General features: G+C 45.9%; 1 protein-coding gene across 4 annotated transcripts in view; it reads left to right on the top strand.

The window, feature by feature from the left end:
• The window catches only part of ptk2ba (protein tyrosine kinase 2 beta, a), a 212,456-nt gene that overhangs the window by 75,500 nt on the left and 113,734 nt on the right, over positions 1-23,222 (top strand). For all 4 annotated transcript variants that reach the window (XM_063055392.1, XM_063055391.1, XM_063055389.1 and 1 more), the window contains exons 3-7: positions 539-717; positions 1,919-2,006; positions 3,219-3,298; positions 9,325-9,387; positions 20,952-21,006. In XM_063055392.1, coding sequence (XP_062911462.1) covers positions 539-717; positions 1,919-2,006; positions 3,219-3,298; positions 9,325-9,387; positions 20,952-21,006 — 465 coding nt within the window. The remainder of the gene's footprint in view (positions 1-538; positions 718-1,918; positions 2,007-3,218; positions 3,299-9,324; positions 9,388-20,951; positions 21,007-23,222) is intronic.

The raw sequence follows: 23,222 nt of genomic DNA, 5'->3' as shown, positions 1-23,222 counted from the left end.
TCCAGCTTATGCCTCTCACAATCTTGTAAACCTCTACCAGATCTCCCCTCAGCCTCTGATACACCAAAGAAAATAACTCATTTGTCCAGCCTCTTGTGAAAGTGCATGCCCTCTAAACCAGGCAGCATCCTGCTGAATTTCCAGCATCTGCAGAATTCCTCGTGTTAGCATCCTGCCGAACCTCTCCTGCACCCTCTGTAAAGCTTTGACGTCCTCTCTATAGCAGGGCAACCAGTAATAAATGCAATCCTCCAGATGTGGCCTGACCAGAGTTTTATAAAGTCGCAACATAACCTCCTGACTTTTGAACTGTATTCATTTCGTTATGAAGTAAATATTAAACTTAAATGTGAACTTGAACTTATTAATTATCTTCCTTTATTTCTCTCTACGCACAGTGAGATGAAGCATTTGCATTAACCACCAGTGCGACCTGAGGATGTGCCAGTGTTGCCACACGTTCCGACACAAGCCACAACAGCAGCGACAACTCACCAGCTAATTTACTAACGAATCTCTCTGTCCTCTTGTCTCACAGGAGGTCATTAACACTGTATTGGACAGTGGCAGAGTGGGACCCTGCATTGTCTTTCAGAGCTGCTATGGACTCCGGCTGAAGCACTTGAAATCTGATGAGGTCTACTGGCTGCACCCTGACCTCACCGTCGAGGAGGTGCAGACCAAGTATGAGAGCCTGCATCCCGAAGCTGAATGGAGGTATTCCAATCCACTCCACTCTAATCCACCTTCCAATCCGAGACCAGCTCAGATTTGTATTTTAAGCAGAATTTCCTATTCCCATTCCTGTTCCATCATGTCCGGCCATGTCCTCCTCAACTACCATGATGAGGCTGCTCTCAGGGTATAGGAGCAACACCTCGCATTTCGTCTAGGTGGCCTTCAACCTGAAAGCATGAATGTCGATTTCTCTTTCTGGTAATTTGCCCCTCCTCCTTCCCTTTATTTCTATTCTCTACTCTGGCCTCTTACCTCTTCTCCTCACCTCCCCTATCACCTTCCCCTTGTTCCCTCCTCCCTCCCTTTTTCCCATGGACCAGTTTCCTCTCCTATCAGATTTCTTCTTCTCCAACCCTTTACATTTCCCACCCACCTGGCTTCACCTATCATCTTCTAGGTATCATCCTTCCCCTCCACCTGACCTTTTAATTCTGGCGTCTTCCATCTTCCTTTCCAGTCTCATGAAGGGTCTCCATCCAAAACACCCACTGTTTATTCATTTATATAGATGCGGCCTGACCCTGACCTGCTGAGTTCCACCAGCATTTTGTGTGTGTTGCTCTGGATTTCCAGCATCTGCAGAATGTCTTGTGTTCAGATTTGACTTCCTTTTACTGAGGCATCTTCTGATTAGCTGACTATACACTTCCCAAAGTTAAATGAATTCACTTGATCTCCATCCCTGGTTCAGCTGGTTGGGTGAAAAGACCAGCCATTCTTCTGCCGTCAGATTCACCACCCTCCGGCTAAAGAAATTCCTCCTCATCTCTATTCTAAATGGACGTCCCTCTGAGTCTGTGTTCTCTGGTCTTAGACTCCCCCACTATAGAAAGCATCCTTTCCACATTCACTCTATCGAGGCCTTTCAACATTCAGTACTTTTAATAAGATCCCCCCTTCTTTCCTCTAGACTCCAGCAAGTACAGGCCCAGGGACATCAAGTGCTCCTCATATATTAACCCTTTCATTTCTGTGATCATTCTTGTGAAGCTCCTCTGGACCCTATCTAATGCCAGCACATCTTTACTTGCGTATGGGGCCTAAAACTGCTTACAATTTTATGGGTAAAGTAAATTTTATTGGTACTGGTAAGGGTAGTGGCAGGTAAGCAAATGGCATGACACTGAAATGCTTAAACAACTTATTCTTTGTTGAGTCACCCTTTTGAAACTTCTAACAGGTATGACCTGCGGATTCGATTCCTACCCAAAGACTTCATGGAGAGTTTTAAGCAAGACAGAACGACACTGCTGTGTTACTATCAGCAGGTATGTGACTGCTAGATTTTATGTGATCGTCACTTTTACACTATATAAACCACAAGCCTTTGCTTCACCAGTCCCACATGTTTGCCAAATGCCTATAGATAGATGCATGGTGGAGAGTATACTGACTGGTTGCATCATGGCCAGGTATGGTATTGACTCCAGAATTTCACAGGCTGGGACTGCTCTCCCTGGAGTGCAGGAGACTGGTGGATGGCCTTATCAAGGTCTTTGATATGAGGGGGCATAATTTTAATGTGATTGGAGGGAGGTATAGGGGCGATGTTAGGTGGAAGATCTTCACACAGAGTGTGGTGGAGTCTGGGGTGGTGGTAGAGGAAGATGTTAGGGACATTTAAGACTCTAAAATAGACACATGGATGATAGAAATATGGAGATCTATGTAGGAGGGAAGCATTAGATTGATTGTGGAGTAAGTTAAAAGGTTAGCATAACATTATGGGCTGAACCGGCCTGTAATGTGCACTACTGTTAAGAGATCTTAATCTGGGGGAGAGGGCTAGAAATATAACCCACAACTTCTGGGATTCAGAAATAAAGCCCACAGAAAGACCATAAGACAGAGGAGCATTTTAAACCATTTGGCCCATTGAGTTTGCTCTACTATTCTCCATCATGCTGGTTTATTTTCCCTCTCATCCCCACCCTTCTGCCTGCTCCCATAATCTTTGACCCCCGACCAATCAAGGACCTATCTACGTCCGTTTTAAATATGCCCATTTACCTGTCCTTCACAGCCATCTGTGACAATGAATTCCACAGATTCACCACCCCCTGGTTAAAGAAATTCCTTCTCATTTCTGTTTTTAATGGACATTTCTATGCTGAGGCTGTGCTCTCTGTTCCTAGACTGCGCCACTACAGGAAATCACTAACCAGTATTCAATAGCTTTCAATGAGATCCTCTCTCTTTCTTTTTAAGTCCAGTGAAAACAGGCCCAGAGCCAACAAATGCTCCTCAACCTCCTCTCCCAGCAGAAATTACCCCACCCCGCAGCAGAGAAAGCTGTTCCCAAGAAGGGGTTGACATTGGAGGGGCCAGGGCAGTGACCCTCCGGATGAAACTGGCAAAGTCAACTCTGGTTTCCTCCTGGAACCTGATTTCACGATGTGTTAAATCTGCTGTTCTCCAGTGAAGGCTGGGAAAGCCCGGTGGTAAGATGCACGGACTAACGGTTTTCCATTTTCTCCCAGGTCCGCAGCGACTACATGCAGGAAGTCTCAGGGCGGGTGGACCAGGACACCGCCTTGAAGCTCGGCTGCCTGGAGATAAGGTAACCCATCATACCAGGATATTGGACGATGTGTACAAAGCACATCACTTAACAAAAGCGGGACCTTCTGTTTCAGTTCTATCAGTTGTTGGAGAGGCCACGTTGGAGGACAGTGTACAGCTTTGGAAAGATATGGTTAAACCGTGGAGAAGATTAGAATGTTGCCGGGACTAGAAGACCTGTGTTTTAGGGAGAGGTTGGCCGTGCTGTGTCTTTATTCAGAATCAGAATCGGGTTTATTATCACTGATGTACTGCAGATCATGAAATTTGTTGTTTTGCGGCAGCACTACAGTTTATTCCTTGGAACCATAGGAGATTGAGAGGTCACCTCATACAAATGTTTGAAATTATGAGAGGCAGAGATGAAGTGGATGGTAACAGTCTTTTATCCAGAGTAGGGCAGTTCAGGTGGTGGAGTGGAGATACACCTCTGCCAAAGGAGGTGTAAGACACTCCTTCCTTCCGCTAGCCTGCAGGTCACTTGCTTAGCCCCTACCTCCCAATCAGGGCACGAGAAGCCACGGGAGCAGGTGGTGGATGGTGGTACGAGCAACTGGTGCACATCACAGGTCCTGGTTATACGACCACTGACGCCAGGCAGACAATCTCTGAGAAGTATTGAGCGTGGCTGGGGTTATCCATCTTGTAAAGACACTGCCTAGAAGAAGGTAATACAAACTTACCTCTGAGATCTGCTGAAAGTTTCCACCAATCACCTTAAAGTGATGCCCGCCCGTATCAGCAATTCTTACCCTGGGGAAATTGGCACTGAAACCCATGTACCTATGTAAGTGATCTTAAATGATATTATTGTACCACTTCAACCACTTCCTCTGGCAGCTTGTTCCAGGTGGTCACCATCTTTGCACCAAATACTTTGCCCTCCCGTCACTTTTAAATCTCTCCCTCTCACCTCAACTTTTGATCCCTAGTTTTGAACTCCCCTCATTCATTCATTTCGTACGACGGAGGTGATAATTGTCTTTCCTTGACCATGATTGTCCTTGGCAAATTTTCTATGGAAGTAATTTGCCATTGCACAGAGTGTTGTGTCCGTGGAAAGCCCTACCAGGGGTGGTGCAGAGGGAGATGCATTTAGGACATTTAAGAGACTATTAGTCAAGACTGTCTAATTCAAGACTGAAGATTGTTTAATGTAATTTCCAGTACACAAGACAAAAGGAGAATGAAATCATTGTTAAGACCATGAGACCGTAAGACATAGGAGCAGAATTAGGCCATCTGGCCCATCAAGTCTCCTACGCCATTCAATCATGGCTAATCCTTTATTTTTTCTCCTCCTCAACCCCAGTTCTCAGCCTTCTCCCCGTGACCTTTGATACCATGTCCAATCAAGAACCTATCAGTCTCTGCCTTAAATACACCCAATGACCTGGCCTCCATAGCTGGATGTGGCAACAAATTCCACAAATTCACCACCCTTTGGCTAAAGAAATTTCTCCACATCTCTGTTTTGAAAGGGCGCCCCTCTATCCTGAGGCTATACCCTTTAGTCCTAGACTACACCACCATGGGAAACATCCTTTCCACATCTAATCTGTCTAGGCCTTTCAACATTCGAAAGGTTTCAATGAGATTTCCCCCCCCGCCATCCTTCTGAATTCCAGCGAGTACAGACCCAGAGCCGTCAAACGTTCCTTGTATGATAACACTTTCATTTCTGGAAACATCCTTGTGAACCTCCTCTGGACCCTCTCCAATGCCAACACATCTTTTCTTAGATGGGGGGCCCAAAACTGTTCACAATACTCAGGGTGAGGAGTCACCAGTGCCTTATAAAGCCTCAGCATCACATCTTTGCTTTTGTATTCTAGACCTCTTGAAATGAATACTAACATGGCATTTGCCTTCCTCACCACCAATTCGATCTGCAAATCCCTCTGTATCTCAGATTTCTGGATTTTCTTCCCATTTAGAAAATAGTCTGCACATTTATTTCTACTACCGAATTGCATTTTCCAAGTTTGTATTTCATTTGCCACTTTCTTGCCCATTCTCCTAATCTGTCTAAGTTCTTCTGCACCCTACCTATTTCCTCAACATTACCTGCCTCTCCACTAATCTTCATATCATCTGTAAACTTGGCAACAACACCATCTATTCCATCATCTAAATAATTTACATACAGCATAAAAAGAAGTGGTCCCAACACCGACCCCTGTGGAACACCACTAGTCACTGGCAGCCAATCAGAAAAGGATCCTTTTATTCCCACTCACTGTTTCTTACCAATCAGACAATGCTCTAACCATGTTAGGTTAGTAACTTTCCTGGAATGGGCTCTTAACTTGGTAAGCAGCTTCATGTGTGGAACCTTGTCAAAGGCCTTCTGAAAGTCCAAATATACAACATCTTCTACATCCTCTTTATCTATCCTACTTGTCATCTCCTTAAAGAATTCCAACAGGTTCATCAGGCAGGATTTTCCCTGAAGGAAATCCATGCTGACTTTGTACTATCTTGTTCTGTGTTACCAAGTACTCCATCATCTCATCCTTAACAATTGACTCTAACATCTTCTCAACCACTGAGGTCAGACTAACTAGTCTATAATTTCCTTTCTGCTACCTCCCTCCTTTCTTGAAGAGTGGAGTGACATTTGCAATTTTCCAGTCCTCTGGCACCATGCCAGAGTCCAATGATTTCTGAAAAATCATTTTTAATGCCATCACTTTCAGCTCTAACGCTACCTCTTTCAGAACCCTAGGGTGCAGTTCCTCTGGTCCAGGTGACATATGTACCTTTAGGTCTTTTAGCTTTTTGAACACCTTCCCTCTTGAAATAGTAACTGCACCCACTTCTCTTCCTTCACACACTACAACATCAGGCATACTGCTAGTGTCTTTCACAGTGAAGACTGATGCAAAATACTCATTTAGTTCATCAGCCATCTCCTTGTTCCCCGGTATTATTTCTCCTGCCTCATTTTCTAGTAGTCCTATATCCACTCTCATTTCTCTTTTATTTTTAACATACTTGAAAAAACTTTTACTGTCCACTTTGATATTATTTGCTAGCTTGCTTTTGTATTTCATCTTTTCCCTTCTAATGATTTTTTTAGTTGTTCTCTGTAGGTTTTTAAAAACTTCCCAGTCCTCTATCTTCCCACTAATTTTTGCTTTGTTGTATGCCCTTTCTTTTGCTTTTACAATAGCTTTGATTTCCCTTGTCAACCACAGCTGCACTATTTTACCATTTGAGTATTCCTTCATTTTTGGAATTCACATGTCCTGCACCTTCCTCATTTTTCCCAGAAACGCCCACCATTGCTGCTCTGCTCCCTGCCAGTATTTACTTTGGCCAACTCCTCTCTCATACCACTGTAATTTCCCTTACTCCACTGAAATACTGTGACATCAGACTTGACTTTCTCCCTATCAAATTTCAAGTTGAACTCAGTCATATTGTGATCACTGGTTCCTGAGGGTTCTTTTACCTTAAGCTCCTTCGTCACCTCTGGTTCATTACATAACACACAATCCAGTACAGCTGAATCCCTAGTAGGCTCAACAACAAACTGCTCTAAAAAGCTATCTCTTACGCGTTCAACAAACTCGCTCTCTTGATATCCATTACCAGCCTGATTTTCCCAATTGACCTGCATGTTAAAATCTCCCATGACTACTATAACATTGCCCTTTTGACTCGCCTTTTCTATTTTCTGTTGTAACCTGTGGTCCACCTCCCAGCCACTGTTGGGAGGCCTGTATATAACTGCCATCAGGGTCCTTTTACCCTTGCAGTTTCTTAACTCAACCTACAAGGATTCAACGTCTTCTGATCCTATGTCACATCTTGCTACTGATTTGACGCCATTCTTTACCAGTAGAGCTTCACCACTCCCTCTGCCTACCTTCCTATCCCTCCGATACAACGTGTAACGTTGGACATTCAGCTCCCAACTACAACTAGCCTTCAGCCACGGTTCAGTGATGGCCACTACATCATACCTGGCAATCTGTAATTGTGCAACAAGATCATCCACCTTATTTCTTATACTTCGTGCATTTAGATATAACACCTTGAGTACCGTATTTTCTGTCCTTTCTGACTCTGCATCCCTGATGATTTGATACTCAGTCTGTTGGCTGCAACTAAGTCCTATCACTTGCCTGCCCTTCCTGATAATCTGACTGCACGCTATCTTTACTTTTTTCCGGCCGTCCTTTTCTGAGTCCCTTCACTCCAGTTCCCACCCCGCTGCCAAGTTAGTTTAAACCCTCACCAACAGCTCTAACTAACCTGCTTGCGAGAATATTGGTTCCCCTCGGGTTCAGGTGCAACCCGTCACTTTTGAACAGGTCACACCACCCCCAGAAAAGATCCCAATTATCCAAGAATCTGAAGCCCTGCCCCTGCACCAACTTCTCAGCCACACATTTTTCTGCCAAATCATCCTGTTCCTACCCTCACTGGCGTGTGGGTAGCAATCCAGAAATTACTACCATGGAGGTCTTGCTTCTCAGCTTTGAACCTAGCTCTTGCTACTCTGGATCTGATGCAGCACAAAAAACACAGTAAGATAAAGAACATAATAAAGTTCAAAGTTTTTTTATTGTTGATGTTTACTATATACAACCTTGAGATTTGTCTCCTTACAGAAAGCCACAAAACAAAGAAACCAAATAGAACCCATTAAAAAATTTGTCAAATACCCAAAGTGCAAAAAAAAACTCGTGCAAACAATTAAAGTAAGCAAATAACAATCAGAACTGAAGATCATGAAAATGTATCCATAGCCATGAATCAGAATCAGGTTGCTTATCACTGGCATGTGTCATGAAATTAGCCATGAAACCAGTCACAGCCAGTCCAGGAGCCTGTTAGTTGCGGGCCACAGTTTAGGTTCAGCGCATAGGCAATAAATATAAATACAGTTTATCGGATAGCTTATGTAGAGAGATTGATTGTTTGTCCATAAAGTGACACTAGGTACAGGAGTGTCTCTATATCAGGTGACCGACAGGAATGGTAAAGTAGTGGTGGGTTAGTGGGTGGAGGTGTTAATCAGCCGTACTACTTGGAGAAAGTAACTGTTTTTGAGCCTGGTGGTCCTGGAGCGGATGCTACGTAGCTTCCTCTCTGATGTGAGTGGGACAAGCAGCCCATGAGCAGGGTGGGTGTGATCCTTCATGATGTTACCGGCCCTTCTCCTGGCACCTTTCTGTACCTGTGTTCTTGATGGCGGGTAGGCCGGTGCTGGTGATGTGCCGTGCAGATTTAACTGCCTGTTGTAGGCCTTCCTGTCCATTGCAGTGCAGTTTTCATACCGTGCTGTGATGCAGCTCGTTACACTGCTCTGCTATTGAAATACGGTCAATTAAATAACTGACTGAAATGAACCTTTTGAGAAGGAACACACACAAAATGTTGGAGGAACTCAGCAGGTCAGGCAGCATCTCTGGAAATGGAAATAAAGTCGGCATTTTGGGTTGAGGTCCTCCTTCAGGACCGGAAAGGAAGGGGGAAGATGTCAGATGAAGAAGGCGGGGGAGGAGGAGGAGGACAAGCTGGAAGGTGATAGGTGACGCCAGGAGGATGGGGAGGGGGAAGAAGCAAGAAGCTAGGAGGTGGTGGGTGTAAAGGGTAAAGGACTAGAGAAGAAAGAATCTGACAGGAGAGGTGATTGGATCACGGGAGAAAGGGAAGGAGCAGGGGCAGCAGGGAGAGGTGATAGTCAGGTGAGAGGAAAAGGTAAGTGTGGAATCAAAAATGAGGGAAAGGGGAGGGGCAGAATATTACAAGAAGGAGAAATTGATGTTCATGACATCAGGTGAGGTGGGCTACCTGGACAGAATGTGAGGTGTGGTTCCTCCACCCTGAGAGTGGCCTCATCATTGCAGAAGAGGAGGCCATGAGGCGACCTGACGGAACAGGAATGGGAATTGCAATTAAAATGGTTGGCCACTGGGAAATTCTGCTTTTTGCAGATCAAGCGGAGACTTTTGAGATGTGTTTTTGTGAGTGAGTGACCCCCTCCATGTTTCCTCTTCTTCCCGCCAGACGGTTTTATAAGGACCTGCCCCCCAAGGCTCTGGAGAAAAAGTCCAACTTTGAGCTGCTGGAGTAAGTATTCTGAGCTTTGGATTTCCGTGTGAATGTTGTCAGAGAAAGTTGTGGACGATCTGATGGCATGGAGCATCTCCACTTCCCATCAGCTCTGTGCTGATGAACTCCAAAATCACCTGACCTGGGTGCCCGGTGCATCCTGACCTTCGGCTGAAATCCTTTGTCCGCTTGAGTTCAAGTTTAAGTTCAATTTATTGCTGTTCAATTATTCACATGTACAGCACCAAGTGAAACAATGTTCCTCTGGACCAAGGTGCACACACAGTACATATAACTCACACACAACACATAAAGTAACATTACCTGAAACCCCCGGTTTCCTTGGCTGCATTAGTTGAGGGAGGACGCTTTCTGGTCCCACCAAACTCGTGAGATTGAGACGGCTCTCCCACACCAAACCCCGGTTTGTGAGGATGCTGTGTGATTTCCTACTCTGTTACAAATTAGTGCCATGAAATAACAGGCAGCACACTGGATATTATTAAAGGAATTATATTTATGAAACTTAACTAAAGGGTTAGTAAAGAAATACAAAATGAACAGGACCGATTTTAATTAAACAGTCAAATGTGCACAAGTTGGAGCTCAGCGTTTCATCATATTCACCGATCCTTAACCGATCTCGGCCCCTAGCTTCATCGAATCACGGTCCCGCTGTCTATGACCTATGAGCTGTTCTCTTTAGCGCCATCTCTCTTCATCTCCCACCGACCAAAAACCCCAAGCCCAACCTTAGTGTCCAGAAAAACCTCCCCTCAGTTCTATCATCCTAGTCGGATGGCACACATTCCTCATCATCCCTTATCTTCAACAATAACCCAAACAGGCTGAAAACAAGCTGCTGCTCCTACTGAACTGATAAATGAAATATCTACAGCATAACAGTAAAGATGTGAACCAGGGCATTACACTCTTTCCCCCCCCCCCATCACAAATTGTCATGTTCTCATGACTTGTAAGTAATTTGTTATCCCTTCATTAATAATACCGTTGTCAAAGGAACTTCATTATGTCAGAGCCTCCAATTCATTTGTAAGTGGTAATGACATATCTCACTAGGTAGATAGTATTAACACTCTGTTCCCCTGATGCTACATAGGTCAGCTTATCTGGGGGGGGGGGTCTCCTGACTCTTTGAGAACTCCTTATTCCATCATCTGCTTCCTCAGTTTCAGACACTCCTTGGGATACTTCTGGTCTACATGGCGAGGCCTCCCCCGGTCTATCAATCGTGCCTTCCTGCAACTCATGTCCCTCTGCCACTTGTCTGAGCTGAGCTTCATCCCCAGTCACTTTAGAGCCCAGCCCCCACTTCATGGTCCAGCTGCAAGCCTGCCTGTCCACAGATAGTCCCCCCCAATTTCACCTGCTTCACTGTGAGAAAGGTTGGGAATCTCTTCCTCACTTAGTGGGGAGTTAGTAAAAGGCAACGTATACCACACACCTGTTTCCTCATCCTCTGAGTCTGTATCCCATTCAGGGTGGGGGAACAGTTTAATCCTTCCCACTGCTAGTCCTTCAGTCTCCCCACCTCTCTGCAGAGTTGTCTTACTAGGTGTAGGATTGGAGGATCCAGGTCGGGCTCTGGGTCAACCTGCTCCTCTTGTCCCAGGGGCAGCAGGTAGTTCTGATCGAAAATCTTGACAGGCCCATTCCCATCCTCTACTTTCACCCAGAAAACTGGTACATTTGGCATCTGACTCTCCACCATATAGGGTGTAGCCGCCCAGCGGTCCGCCAACATATGCTTCCCAGGTATCCCCAAGTTCTTTATGAGGACTCGGTCTCCAGGGATGAGTTGGGAGAACCTCACCTTTTGATCATACCTCCTGTTACTTCCTTGATTTTGTTAGGTAGCCACAACCTAGGCTACTTCATAGGCCTTTTTCAGCTCCCTTCTCATATCAGACATAAGGTAAGTCCTCGATGGTAGATCTTCCTCGCCAGTCCCAAAACGAAGGTCGATGGGCACCCTTGCCTCGCGTCCAAATATCAGATACTATGGCAAGTACCCGGTAGCTTCATTCTGTGTACAGTTGTAGCAGTGGACCAGATGCACAGTATGTTGACTCCACTTGGTCTTCTTGCTGATCTCCATGGTTCTGAGCACATCTAGCAAGGTCCGATTAAACCTCTCGCGCTGGGGATCGCCCTGCGGGGTGATAAGGCATAGTCCTCAACTTCTCGACTCCAAGCATGCTCAGTAACTCGTGTATGAGCCTACTCTCCACATCCCATCCCGATCACTATGAATCCACCTGAGGAGGCCATAATAAATGAAATTCGTCTCCCATAACACTTTGGCCACTGTGGATGTCCTCTGATCCTTGGTAGGGAAGGCTTGCACATATCTGGTGCAGTGATCTGTAATGAACAGGACATTTGCCATGTTGCTGGCATCTGGCTCTATTGACAGGAAATCCATTCACACCATGGCAAGTGGCCCCGCACTCTGCAAATGGTACAATGGAGCGGCCCGCGTAGGCAGCGTCTTCCGCCATATGCATCGAATGCACGACTTGCGGTACTCTTCGACCTCCAGCTTCATTCAGGGCCAGTGGAGCAGATCTCTGAACATCCATAGGTCTTATCAACCCCCAGATGTCCAGAATCATCATGAAGTGACTTCAACACAATCCTCCGATTATTCTCAGGTGGAACTAACAGGGAACACTGAGACTCATTTGGAGGTGACGTGACTGTATAAGATCTGGTTCCTCAACTCCAGTCTGGGCCATTCTCTCAGTAGTAGAGACACCACAGAGTCTTTCATCTTGTCTGCCTGGGCCATATCCCCTTTCGCAACTGCTGACTAAACCATTGTCATCTCACTGAGCGGCGGCCACTTCCCCCGGGCTCAATTCTGCCAACTGCTTTGTCATCAGAGCAGTCAGATTGCAGTAAGCTTGTGGAATGGCACGATTCGAAACTCCCAAATGATCTGCTGCTCGATCCTGCCCTTGCCTTTCCCCTGCCTTACCCGTGATGGAAAACTGGCAACATGGCTTTCACTACAGGAGCAAGAACACTCTCCCACTCTCCATCTCTGTCCAGACCTTCACGTGCACGTCGGGACAAAGCATCAGCATCAAAATTCCAACTCCCCGGCCAGTACTTCAGGCTGAAATCATAGGCAGACAACGCTACCAACCACCGATGGCCTGTGGCATCCAGTTTCACCGAGGTTAGGATATAAGTTGGGGGATTGTCATCTAACCTCACCTCAAACTTGACACCATAGAGGTATTCACTCAACTTATCCACCACAGCCCATTTCAATGCCAGAAACTCCAAATTGTGCATGGAATAGTTTTTCTCAGAGGACGATGGACTCCGGCTGACAAACACATCTCAACGCGTTGCCCTGATCCTGATACAGGACACCCCCCTAAGCCCTCTCGGCTGGCATCTGCATGCAGTACATACGGCAACCGGGGGTCCACAACAGCCAGCACCGGTGCCTGGGTCAGCATCTCCTTCAGCGACTGAAAGGCCTCTTCACATTTCGCATCCCACCTCGGTCCAAGAGGCTAAGGTAATCTAGCAGCCCCCTGCGAAGCCTGTTCCCTCAGGGGGTCTGACTCCCTATCAGCTTTGTTGTACGGGGTGGCTGCACCCACTGACAACAACCGAGACATCTCAATTCTCAACTCCACCACCAGCTCCTTTACCACTCCCCTGGTTGGGCTACCCGTGGTCACTTCAGCAACATGGCGCTACTACCGAGCACTGTACCCTGCTGACAGAGGCCTACCGCACCTCCGATGCATTCTTCCCCTCTCTTACTCCTCTCATCAGCTCAACAAACGAGGACGAGGGGCGTGTCTTACGAGACAGTCAGAGACCCCAAGCAATCAGGACCTGGGACGGGGCACCTTTCACTATCTGGTCCACTCTTAACTGAGTCACCTCCGCCATTTGAATGGCCCCTCTGCACTGCAAGCAATCCAGCCCCCTCTCTAGCCGAAGAATATAGGCGAAAAGTTTCTCCTCCTCCTCCTGAAACCCTGTCATAAGCTCCTTTGGGCTTCCCCTTGCAGCAAACACATTTTCTTGCACTTGCATGTCGGCCGCAGAGGCAGCAAAGGGGTTCTGTGTCTTTACGGCTCTCACTATGTTAGCAGCTGGCCTCAAATTTTCAATCAATCGCAGTCTTTTCACGTCATCAGAGCACTGCCGCTCACCCAACATCTGAGGGATCTTCTCTGCCCGAGTCTCATACTCCTCTTCCCCCTTGGAGGTGGGCTTCACTCTTGAGAACACTCTCAGCTTCCGATAGCTAGGACGCTCTGCCTCGGCACTGTGCCATTTAATCGCCAGGGAGCTAAGGGCTGATACTGACTCAGAATTCTCACTCTTCACTGGGTGATGGGATTCCAAATCAGACCACTCCTTCCCCTCGCTACGCAGAAACGAGAGCACCCTGTCTTTGAAGTCTCCGCCCCCAGCTAAGAGAGACACGACTTGTGATTAGATAGATAGATAGATATACTTTATTGATCCTGAGGGAAATTCGGTTTCGTTACAGCCGCACCAACCAAGAATAGACCATAAATATAGCAATACAAAAATCACAAACAATCAAACAACAAAATGCAAACTATGCCAGATGGAAATAAGTCCAGGACCACCCTATTGGCTCAGGGTGTCTGACCCCCCACCGGAGGAGATGCAAAGTTCGATGGCCACAGGCAGGAATGGCCTCCCGTGCCGCCCAGTGTTGTATCTCGGTGGAATATGGCCGGAGTCCAACAGCAAAAAGTTCAATATCTGGGCTACAAACACGTTCCTCGATCGTAATATGACCCGGATTGCACCATCTGTTGTTAACCAGAACAATAAGCCCCTAACTCGTTTACGCTTACTGCTCTCAGTGCACTTCCGGTCAGCCCGAACGGTCTGGAAGCCGTCCATGGAAAAGTTTTGATCGGGTATGTCCTCGTGCAGCCCCGTTCCAGTGAAACACATAACACTGCATTCCCGAAATGTTCTCTGATGCCTGGCTAGCGCCGTGAACTCGCCAATTTTATTACCCACCGAACTCCTCTTCTCCATAAGTCTCTGTTGTCTGTTGAGGGGTGTAAAGTGAGCATAGAAGCAAAAAGTACAAAGGAGAAAAGTAAAAGTGGCAGGCCGACAAATCCAGGGCAAGCATTAAAGAGCATTAAAAAGGGCTAAGAGAGTTGTAAAAGAGCGCCTGAAGGCTTTATGTGTCAATGCAAGGAGCATTCGTAATAAGGTGGATGAATTGAAAGTGCAGATTGTTATTAATGATTATGATATAGTTGGGATCACAGAGACATGGCTCCAGGGTGACCAAGGATGGGATGGGAGCTCAACATTCAGGGATATTCAATATTCAGGAGGGATAGACATGAAAGAAAAGGAGGTGGGGTCGCATTGCTGGTTAGAGAGGAGATTAACGCAATAGAAAGGAAGGACATAAGCTGGGAAGATGTGGAATCGATATGGGTAGAGCTGCGTAACACTAAGGGGCAGAAAACGCTGGTGGGAGTTGTGTACAGGCCACCTAACAGTAGTAGTGAGGTTGGGGATGGTATTAAACAGGAAATTAGAAATGTGTGCAGTAAAGGAACAGCAGTTATAATGGGTGACTTCAATCTACATGTAGATTGGGTGAACCAAATTGGTAAGGGTGCTGAGGAAGAGGATTTCTTGGAATGTATGCGGGATGGTTTTTTGAACCAACATGTCGAGGAACCAACTAGAGAGCAGGCTATTCTGGACTGGGTTTTGAGCAATGAGGAAGGGTTAATTAGCGATCTTGTCGTGAGAGGCCCCTTGGGTAAGAGTGACCATAATATGGTGGAATTCTTCATTAAGATGGAGAGTGACATAGTTAATTCAGAAACAAAGGTTCTGAACTTAAAGTGGGGTAACTCTGAAGGTATGAGACGTGAATTAGCTAAGATAGACTGGCAAATGACACTTAAAGGATTGACGGTGGATATGCAATGGCAAGCATTTAAAGGTTGCATGGATGAACTACAACAATTGTTCATCCCAGTTTGGCAAAAGAATAAATCAAGGAAGGTCGTGCACCCATGGCTGACAAGAGAAATTAGGGATAGTATCAATTCCAAAGAAGTAGCATACAAATTAGCCAGAGAAAGTGGCTCACCTGAGGACTGGGAGAAATTCAGAGTTCAGCAGAGGAGGACAAAGGGCTTAATTAGGAAGGGGAAAAAAGATTATGAGAGAAAACTGGCAGAGAACATAAAAACGGACTGTAAAAGCTTTTATAGATATGTAAAAAGGAAAAGACTGATAAAGACAAATGTAGGTCCCCTGCAGACAGAAACAGGTGAATTGATTATGGGGAGCAAGGACATGGCAGACCAATTGAATAATTACTTGGGTTCTGTCTTCACTAAGGAGGACATAAATAATCTTCCAGAAATAGTAAGGGACAGAGGGTCCAGTGAGATGGAGGAACTGAGTGAAATACATGTTAGTAGGGAAGTGGTGTTAGGTAAATTGAAGGGATTGAAGGCAGATAAATCCCCAGGGCCAGATGGTCTGCATCCCAGAGTGCTTAAGGAAGTAGCCCAAGAAATAGTGGATGCATTAGTGATAATTTTTCAAAACTCGTTAGATTCTGGACTAGTTCCTGAGGATTGGAGGGTGGCTAATGTAACCCCACTTTTTAAAAAAGGAGGGAGAGAGAAACCGGGGAATTATAGGCCGGTTAGCCTAACGTCGGTGGTGGGGAAACTGCTGGAGTCAGTTATCAAGGATGTGATAACAGCACATTTGGAAAGCGGTGAAATGATCGGACAGAGTCAGCATGGATTTGTGAAAGGAAAATCATGTCTGACGAATCTCATAGAATTTTTTGAGGATGTAACTAGTAGAGTGGATAGGGGAGAACCAGTGGATGTGGTATATTTGGATTTTCAAAAGGCTTTTGACAAGGTCCCACACAGGAGATTAGTGTGCAAACTTAAAGCACACAGTATTGGGGGTAAGGTATTGGTGTGGGTGGAGAATTGGTTAGCAGACAGGAAGCAAAGAGTGGGAATAAACGGGACCTTTTCAGAATGGCAGGTGGTGACTAGTGGGGTACCGCAAGGCTCAGTGCTGAGACCCCAGTTGTTTACAATATATATTAATGACTTGGATGAGGGAATTAAATGCAGCATCTCCAAGTTTGCGGATGACACGAAGCTGGGTGGCAGTGTTAGCAGTGAGGAGGATGCTAAGAGGATGCAGGGTGACTTGGATAGGTTGGGTGAGTGGGCAAACTCATGGCAGATGCAATTTAATGTGGATAAATGTGAAGTTATCCACTTTGGTGGCAAAAATAGGAAAACAGATTATTATCTGAATGGTGGCCGATTAGGAAAAGGGGAGGTGCAACGAGACCTGGGTGTCATTATACACCAGTCATTGAAAGTGGGCATGCAGGTACAGCAGGCGGTGAAAAAGGCGAATGGTATGCTGGCATTTATAGCGAGAGGATTCGAGTACAGGAGCAGGGAGGTACTACTGCAGTTGTACAAGGCCTTGGTGAGACCACACCTGGAGTATTGTGTGCAGTTTTGGTCCCCTAATCTGAGGAAAGACATCTTTGCCATAGAGGGAGTACAAAGAAGGTTCACCAGATTGATTCCTGGGATGGCAGGACTTTCATATGAAGAAAGACTGGATGAACTGGGCTTGTACTCGTTGGAATTTAGAAGATTGAGGGGGGATCTGATTGAAACATATAAGATCCTAAAGGGATTGGACAAGCTAGATGCGGGAAGATTGTTCCCGATGTTGGGGTGGTCCAGAACGAGGGGTCACAGTTTGAGGATAGAGGGGAAGCCTTTTAGGACCGAGATTAGGAAAAACTTCTTCACATAGAGAGTGGTGAATCTGTGGAATTCTCTGCCACAGCAAACTGTTGAGGCCAGTTCATTGGCTATGTTTAAGAGGGAGTTAGATATGGCCCTTGTGGCTACAGGGGTCGGGGGTATGGAGGGAAGGCTGGGGCGGGGTTCTGAGTTGGATGATCAGCCATGATCATAATAAATGGCGGTGCAGGCTCGAAGGGCCGAATGGCCTACTCCTGCACCTATTTTCTATGTTTCTATGTTTTCTATGTCTCGACCCGGTGCTCTTTCCTCAACTTTGTGATCCCCCTCTGCATCCTCTGTGTGTTCTCCTCCAGATTTCAGCCCACTCTCCTACACTCTCCTCCTCCCTGAAAGTATGGGCTCTCCTGGGGCCCCAATAGTACCAGGCAGTTCCACTGCCATTACGTCAGTGCTGGTCTGAACTAAAACCAAGTCTATGCCCGCCATTTATCAAACTTCCGCTCCAAATCGTTACTGCTTCTACTGCTTTAACGGTACTTAAAGTTCGAATTAACAATTCATCAGGGATATGAATGTCTACCCCACTCAACATACATGCATTCGTTACCAGTAGCCCCATGGATTTACACCACCGTTCAACCTGTATCGAAATCTCTTTACCAAACAATAACTTATTACAGACTTAAACACACAACCGACTGGAGCAATGCTCAGGGCAATCACACGGCATCCAAATAAATCAATCCAGGGATGATACCCCAGCAATAAAACCTCTGGTTTCCTTGGCTGCGTAAGTCATGGGAAGGCCCCCTCTGGTCCCGTCAAACCCGTGAGTTTGAGGTCGTTCATCCCACGCCAAACCCTGGTTTGTGAGGATGCTGTGTGATTTCCTACCCTGTTACAAATTAGTGCCAGGAAATAACAGACAGCACACTGGATATTATTAAAGGAATTATATTTATGAATCTTAACTAAAGGGTTGGTGAACAGAAAGAAAGGGACCCATTTTAATTAGATGTCCACAACTGGAGCTCATCGTTTCACCATATTCACCAAACCTCAATCGATCTCAGCACCTGGCTTCATTGAATCACGGTCCCGTTCTGGGTTGAATCCTATGACCTGTTCTCTCTAGCATCTTCTCTCTTCATCTCCCCACCGAACAAAAGCCCCAAGCCCAACCATATTGTCTCTCACTAGAAAAACCTCCCCTCAGTTCCTTGGATGGCACTCATTCCTCATCATCCCTTGTCTTCAACAATAACCCAAACAGGCTGACAGCAGAACAGACAGCTCTTACAGAACTGCTAAATGAAATACCTGCAGCATAACAGTAAACATGTGAACCAGGGCATTACATACCTCAAATAAATTAACAAATAAGCAGGTGCATTTATGATACAAGTTAAATAGTAAACAGTATAATGGTACATGCACTTCATACGTGATGAGATCTGAGTGGTAGCAGGGAGTTCTGACATCGCACAGCTGGAGGGGGAAGAAGATTCCCCATCCTAACAGTTCTTATCCTAATGCTACGATACCCCTTCCTGATGGTAGAGGTGGGGTCTCCTTAAGTCAATATGTCAGTTGGACATATTGGAGGGATTATTGACAGTGCCAAGGGTCCTGCATATGCAGTGCTCCTGATAAATATCTCTGCTAAATGGAAGAGAGACCCCAATGATTCTCTCAGTGGTCCTCACAATCCTTTATAGGGTCTTACAGTCAGATACCTTGCAATTCCCAAACCACTCGCTCATGCAGCTGGCCAGGATACTCTCCATGGTGCTCCTGTAAAAACTGGTTAGAATGGGGTCTTTGACTCAGTTGAGCACTGAGGAGCTCATTGTGGGTATTCCCTTGGACTCTAACTTCCTTGCTTGTTGCAGTGTAGTCCCCCCGGCCACCCTCAGGGTCGCTTGGCTCGCTGTCGTCTAGGGAAACAGCCCTCGGCCCCGCCAAACTGATTAATTACTTTGTGTGGATGCTGTGTGATGTACCCCACCCGCCCAAATAAGAGACAATACACCAGGTACGATTAAATGATTTACAGTTTATAGATATTACTGGAACTATATAATTAATAGAGAATAAAATATAAAAGGAAAATAAAAGGCGCCACACTTATCAAAGTTCAATCTCTTCGTGCACAAACAGTTGGAGCTCGGGACCCTTCTTCTTCACTCTGCGACCCCTCGGACCACCTTGACCGGCCGCCTGAGACCAACAACAGTGGTCGACCAGGCGCTCCACACGAGTCCGTCTCCGTCTCCTCGCCGAACGCCCTCCTCGGGGTCCAACCCCATTAGCGGACATCACAGCACCTGGTCCATTCTCTGTCTCTCTCTTTCTCTCTCCCGCCTTCTCCCTCAAAATCCCGCGCATACAATATCTTCAAATACACCAAAAACATAACAACTATCCCAATTGGTTCATAACATCTTATCAGTAACATGATTCAACAAACTGCTAGCAGAAATGACTTTCTCAGCGTTTAACATAACAAAGAAGCATTCCCAAGTATAACATAACAAAGAAGCCATTTGAAATTTAACATACAAAAAAAACCTCGTACACAGGGAACACCTCTGTCCATTCCACAATGGCCCAACCTGTGTCAGTCACAGGTGGTTTGATAGCGTCAGTAGATGGACTGGACACTTCTCTACGTCCCCAGGTGGAAGCAGTTAACAAAGAGAGTCTGAAGCCTGAAAGGAAGTTATGGACTGGTGAAAATGAGCCGCTCCAGAAAGCCCTGAGAACGTGATTCGTTGAAGCTGGAGATAATGTTTGTTGGTACCTCTTCACCGTATCTTGGGGCTCATCCTCTCAAGGCTTTACCCACCCAAGGGAAAGGCTTTGGGAGTAAACCCTGAGGAAAAATCCAGAGCTGCAGTCCCTAAGGCAGTCAGAGTCGATTTCAGCTCTGACTGGCAACGTCTGCGACACTGCTGGTGCCAAACTGTATTGGTCTCTGTTCCTCCTTTAGCTGCATTGAGAGGGGGAGCCCGCTGCATGGGCAACAACTTGCTCTCCATATCCTACTGCCCTGGCTTGCGTTTACAACGTAGACAGCTAGGGCACAACGTCCGTGGTCGACCCTGACCAATGGAGGGTTCTGCAATCTCAGTATCAGCCAGATCAGTCCAGTATACCAACTACCCCTGCGTCTTCCTGCCTGTCACTCTCCACCCACCTGCACACTTATACATCTTCAATACATCCCAGCAGTTTGTGGTTCTGAGCCTGTCTCATTAACCCCAAACACAAGAGATTCTGTAGATGCTGGAAATCTAGAGCACTACACACAAAATGATGGAGGAACTCAGCAGGTCAGGCCTCCTGTAGGTACTAGCAGTTGTGGAGTATTGGTATTGATCCTGCTATTGGTATTAAAATAGAGCACAGAAATTTACAGCACGTACTATGTTCCTGTGATGTTTTGGACTGAGTGCACTACTCTCAGCAGCACTTTTACCATTTATTACCACCGCGGCCTGTGTGTGGGCCAGGTACTCTCAGCATTCAACAGTAGTGCAGGCTGTTCACTGCCACCGTTTCTTTCCTCGCTGTCTGCTGGAGAGGTCAGGTGCGGGTCAAAGCAGTAGTCTTAACACCAGTTTGGTGACTTCTCACTCATGGGTAGTTGTTGATTCTCTATCACTTGCCTGAGGCAGTGACTATTTAATGACTTCAAACATGCTCTCTGACGTGCTCTTGCCTTTTGTTTAACAGGAAGGATGTCGGTCTCGATCTGTTCTTTCCCAAGCAGTTACAAGACAGCATGAAGGTGAGAGATCACCTTGTGATCAAAACCACAACCAGGCAGATTTCTCATTCTAGCATCTTTCCTTTTGTTACATTAACAGTTTCAGTATGATCAAGCAGAATTAAGATCCAAGATTCAAGATCGGTTACTGTCATTTCCAGTACACAGCTGTAAAGGAAAATGAAATATTGTTACTCCGGATCTGATGCAACACAAAAAACACAAAAAGATAAAGAACACAATGATAATAAAAACACAATGAATATAAATACATGAGATTGCTTCTGTACACAGACTGATTTTATGTCCATAAAGTGATACTAGGCACAGGAGTGTCTGTACATAAGGTGATTCTGACAAGAAATGAGGGTTGGGGATCTGGAGGCGTGGGTTAGTAGGTGGAGCTGTTGATCAGCCTGACTGCTTGGGGAAAGTACCTGTTACTGAGTCTGCCTTATTATCACTGACATACCATGAGATCATAAAACTCTCCCACAATAGGAACTGAATTGAATTGACTTTATTTCTTACATCCTTCACATACATGAGGAGTAAAAATCTTTACATTACATCTCTATCTAAATGTGCAATGTGCAATCATAGTAATTTATAATAAATAGAACAGTCAATATAACACAGAAATACACTCAAATCAGCGTGAGTTAATCAGTTTGATGGCCTGGTGGAAGAAGCTGTCCCGGAGCCTGTTGGTCCTGGCTTTTATGCTGCGGTACCGTTTCCCAGATGGTAGCAGCTGGAATAGATTGTTGTTGGGATGACTTGGGTCTCTAACGATCCTCTCCACATCTGCTCTATCCAAGCCCTTTCAATATTCAATAGGTTTCAATGATATCCCTCCTCATTCTTCTAAATTCCAGTGAGTACAGGCCCAGAGCCATCATATCTTTTCTATCCTGCAATTATTTTTGGGAAGCTCCTTCGAATCCTCTCCAATGCCAGCACTTCTGTTCAAAACTGCAAAACTGCTCACAATACTCCAAATGAGGCCTCACCAGTGCTTTATAAAGTCTTAACATGACATCCTTGCTTTTATATTCTAGTCCTCTTGAAATGAATGCTGGCATCACATTTACCTTCCTCACCATAGACTCAACCTGCAAACGAACCTTTAGGGGATCCTCAACAAGGACTCCCAAGTCCCTTTGTGCCTCCGATTTTTGTACTTTCTCTCCATTTAGAAAATAGTCCACAGCTTTATGTCTTCTACCAAAGCGCATGCACCAACATAGCATGCCCACAACTCACTAACCCTAAGCGGTACATCTTTGGACTGTGGAGAGACACTGGAACACCTGAGGGAAGCCCATGTGGTCACGGGGAGAATGTACAAACTCTTTACAGATAGCACAGGAATTGAACCTGCCTGAAGTCTTCTGCTAATTGCTACACCACTGTACTGCCTGTAATTTGGAATGGACAGGTGGACTGAAGGCCCTACTCTGTGCTGTATGGCTGTGACTGATGTGAGGGGACAAGTTTATCTGGTCCCCCTGCCCTGTCAATCGGTTAGTAAGGCCATGTCAGTGGCAGAGTGTGGAGTTATACCGTGCTGATGAGGAGAGCCACAGGGTTACACATTATGAAACAGGTCCTTCGGCCTATCTGCTCCCTGCTGAGCAGTGTGGCCCCTCCAAGCCAGTCCCATTTGTCAGCGTTTTGTCCATAACCTTCCAAACCTTTCCTAGCCATGAGCCTGTCCATCTGTTTTATAAATGTTAGAAACATAGAAAACCCACAGCACAATACAGGCCCTTCGGCCCACAATGCTCTGTCAACATGTACTTACTTTAGAAATTACCTAGGGTTGCCCATAGCCCTCTATTTTTCTGAGCTCCATGTACCTCTCCAGGAGTCTCTTAAAAGACCCTATCATACCTGCCTCCACCACTGCCACCGGCAGCCCATTCCACACACTCACCACTCTCTGCGTAAAAAAAAAGAAAACTCACCCCGGACATCTCCTCTGTACCTACTTCCAAGCACTTTAAATGCCCTCTCATGCTAGCCAGGTTCCTATTAAACCTCTCCCCTCTCACCTTAAACCTGTGCCCTCAGCTTCTTGATTCGCCAACCTTGGGGAAATGACTGTACACATTCACACAGTCTTATAATTTTATCCACAAAAATTCCTATTCGTATTCTCTTATTTATCACGTGGTCATCGAAACATACAGTAAAATGTATCATTGGCTTAACAACCAACACAATCTCGGGCC

Source organism: Mobula hypostoma, chromosome 8 (genome assembly GCF_963921235.1).
Source record: "Mobula hypostoma chromosome 8, sMobHyp1.1, whole genome shotgun sequence".
Classification (NCBI taxonomy): domain Eukaryota; kingdom Metazoa; phylum Chordata; class Chondrichthyes; order Myliobatiformes; family Myliobatidae; genus Mobula; species Mobula hypostoma.
Note: the sequence above shows the minus strand (reverse complement) of the source record. Positions and strands in the feature narration are given on the sequence as shown.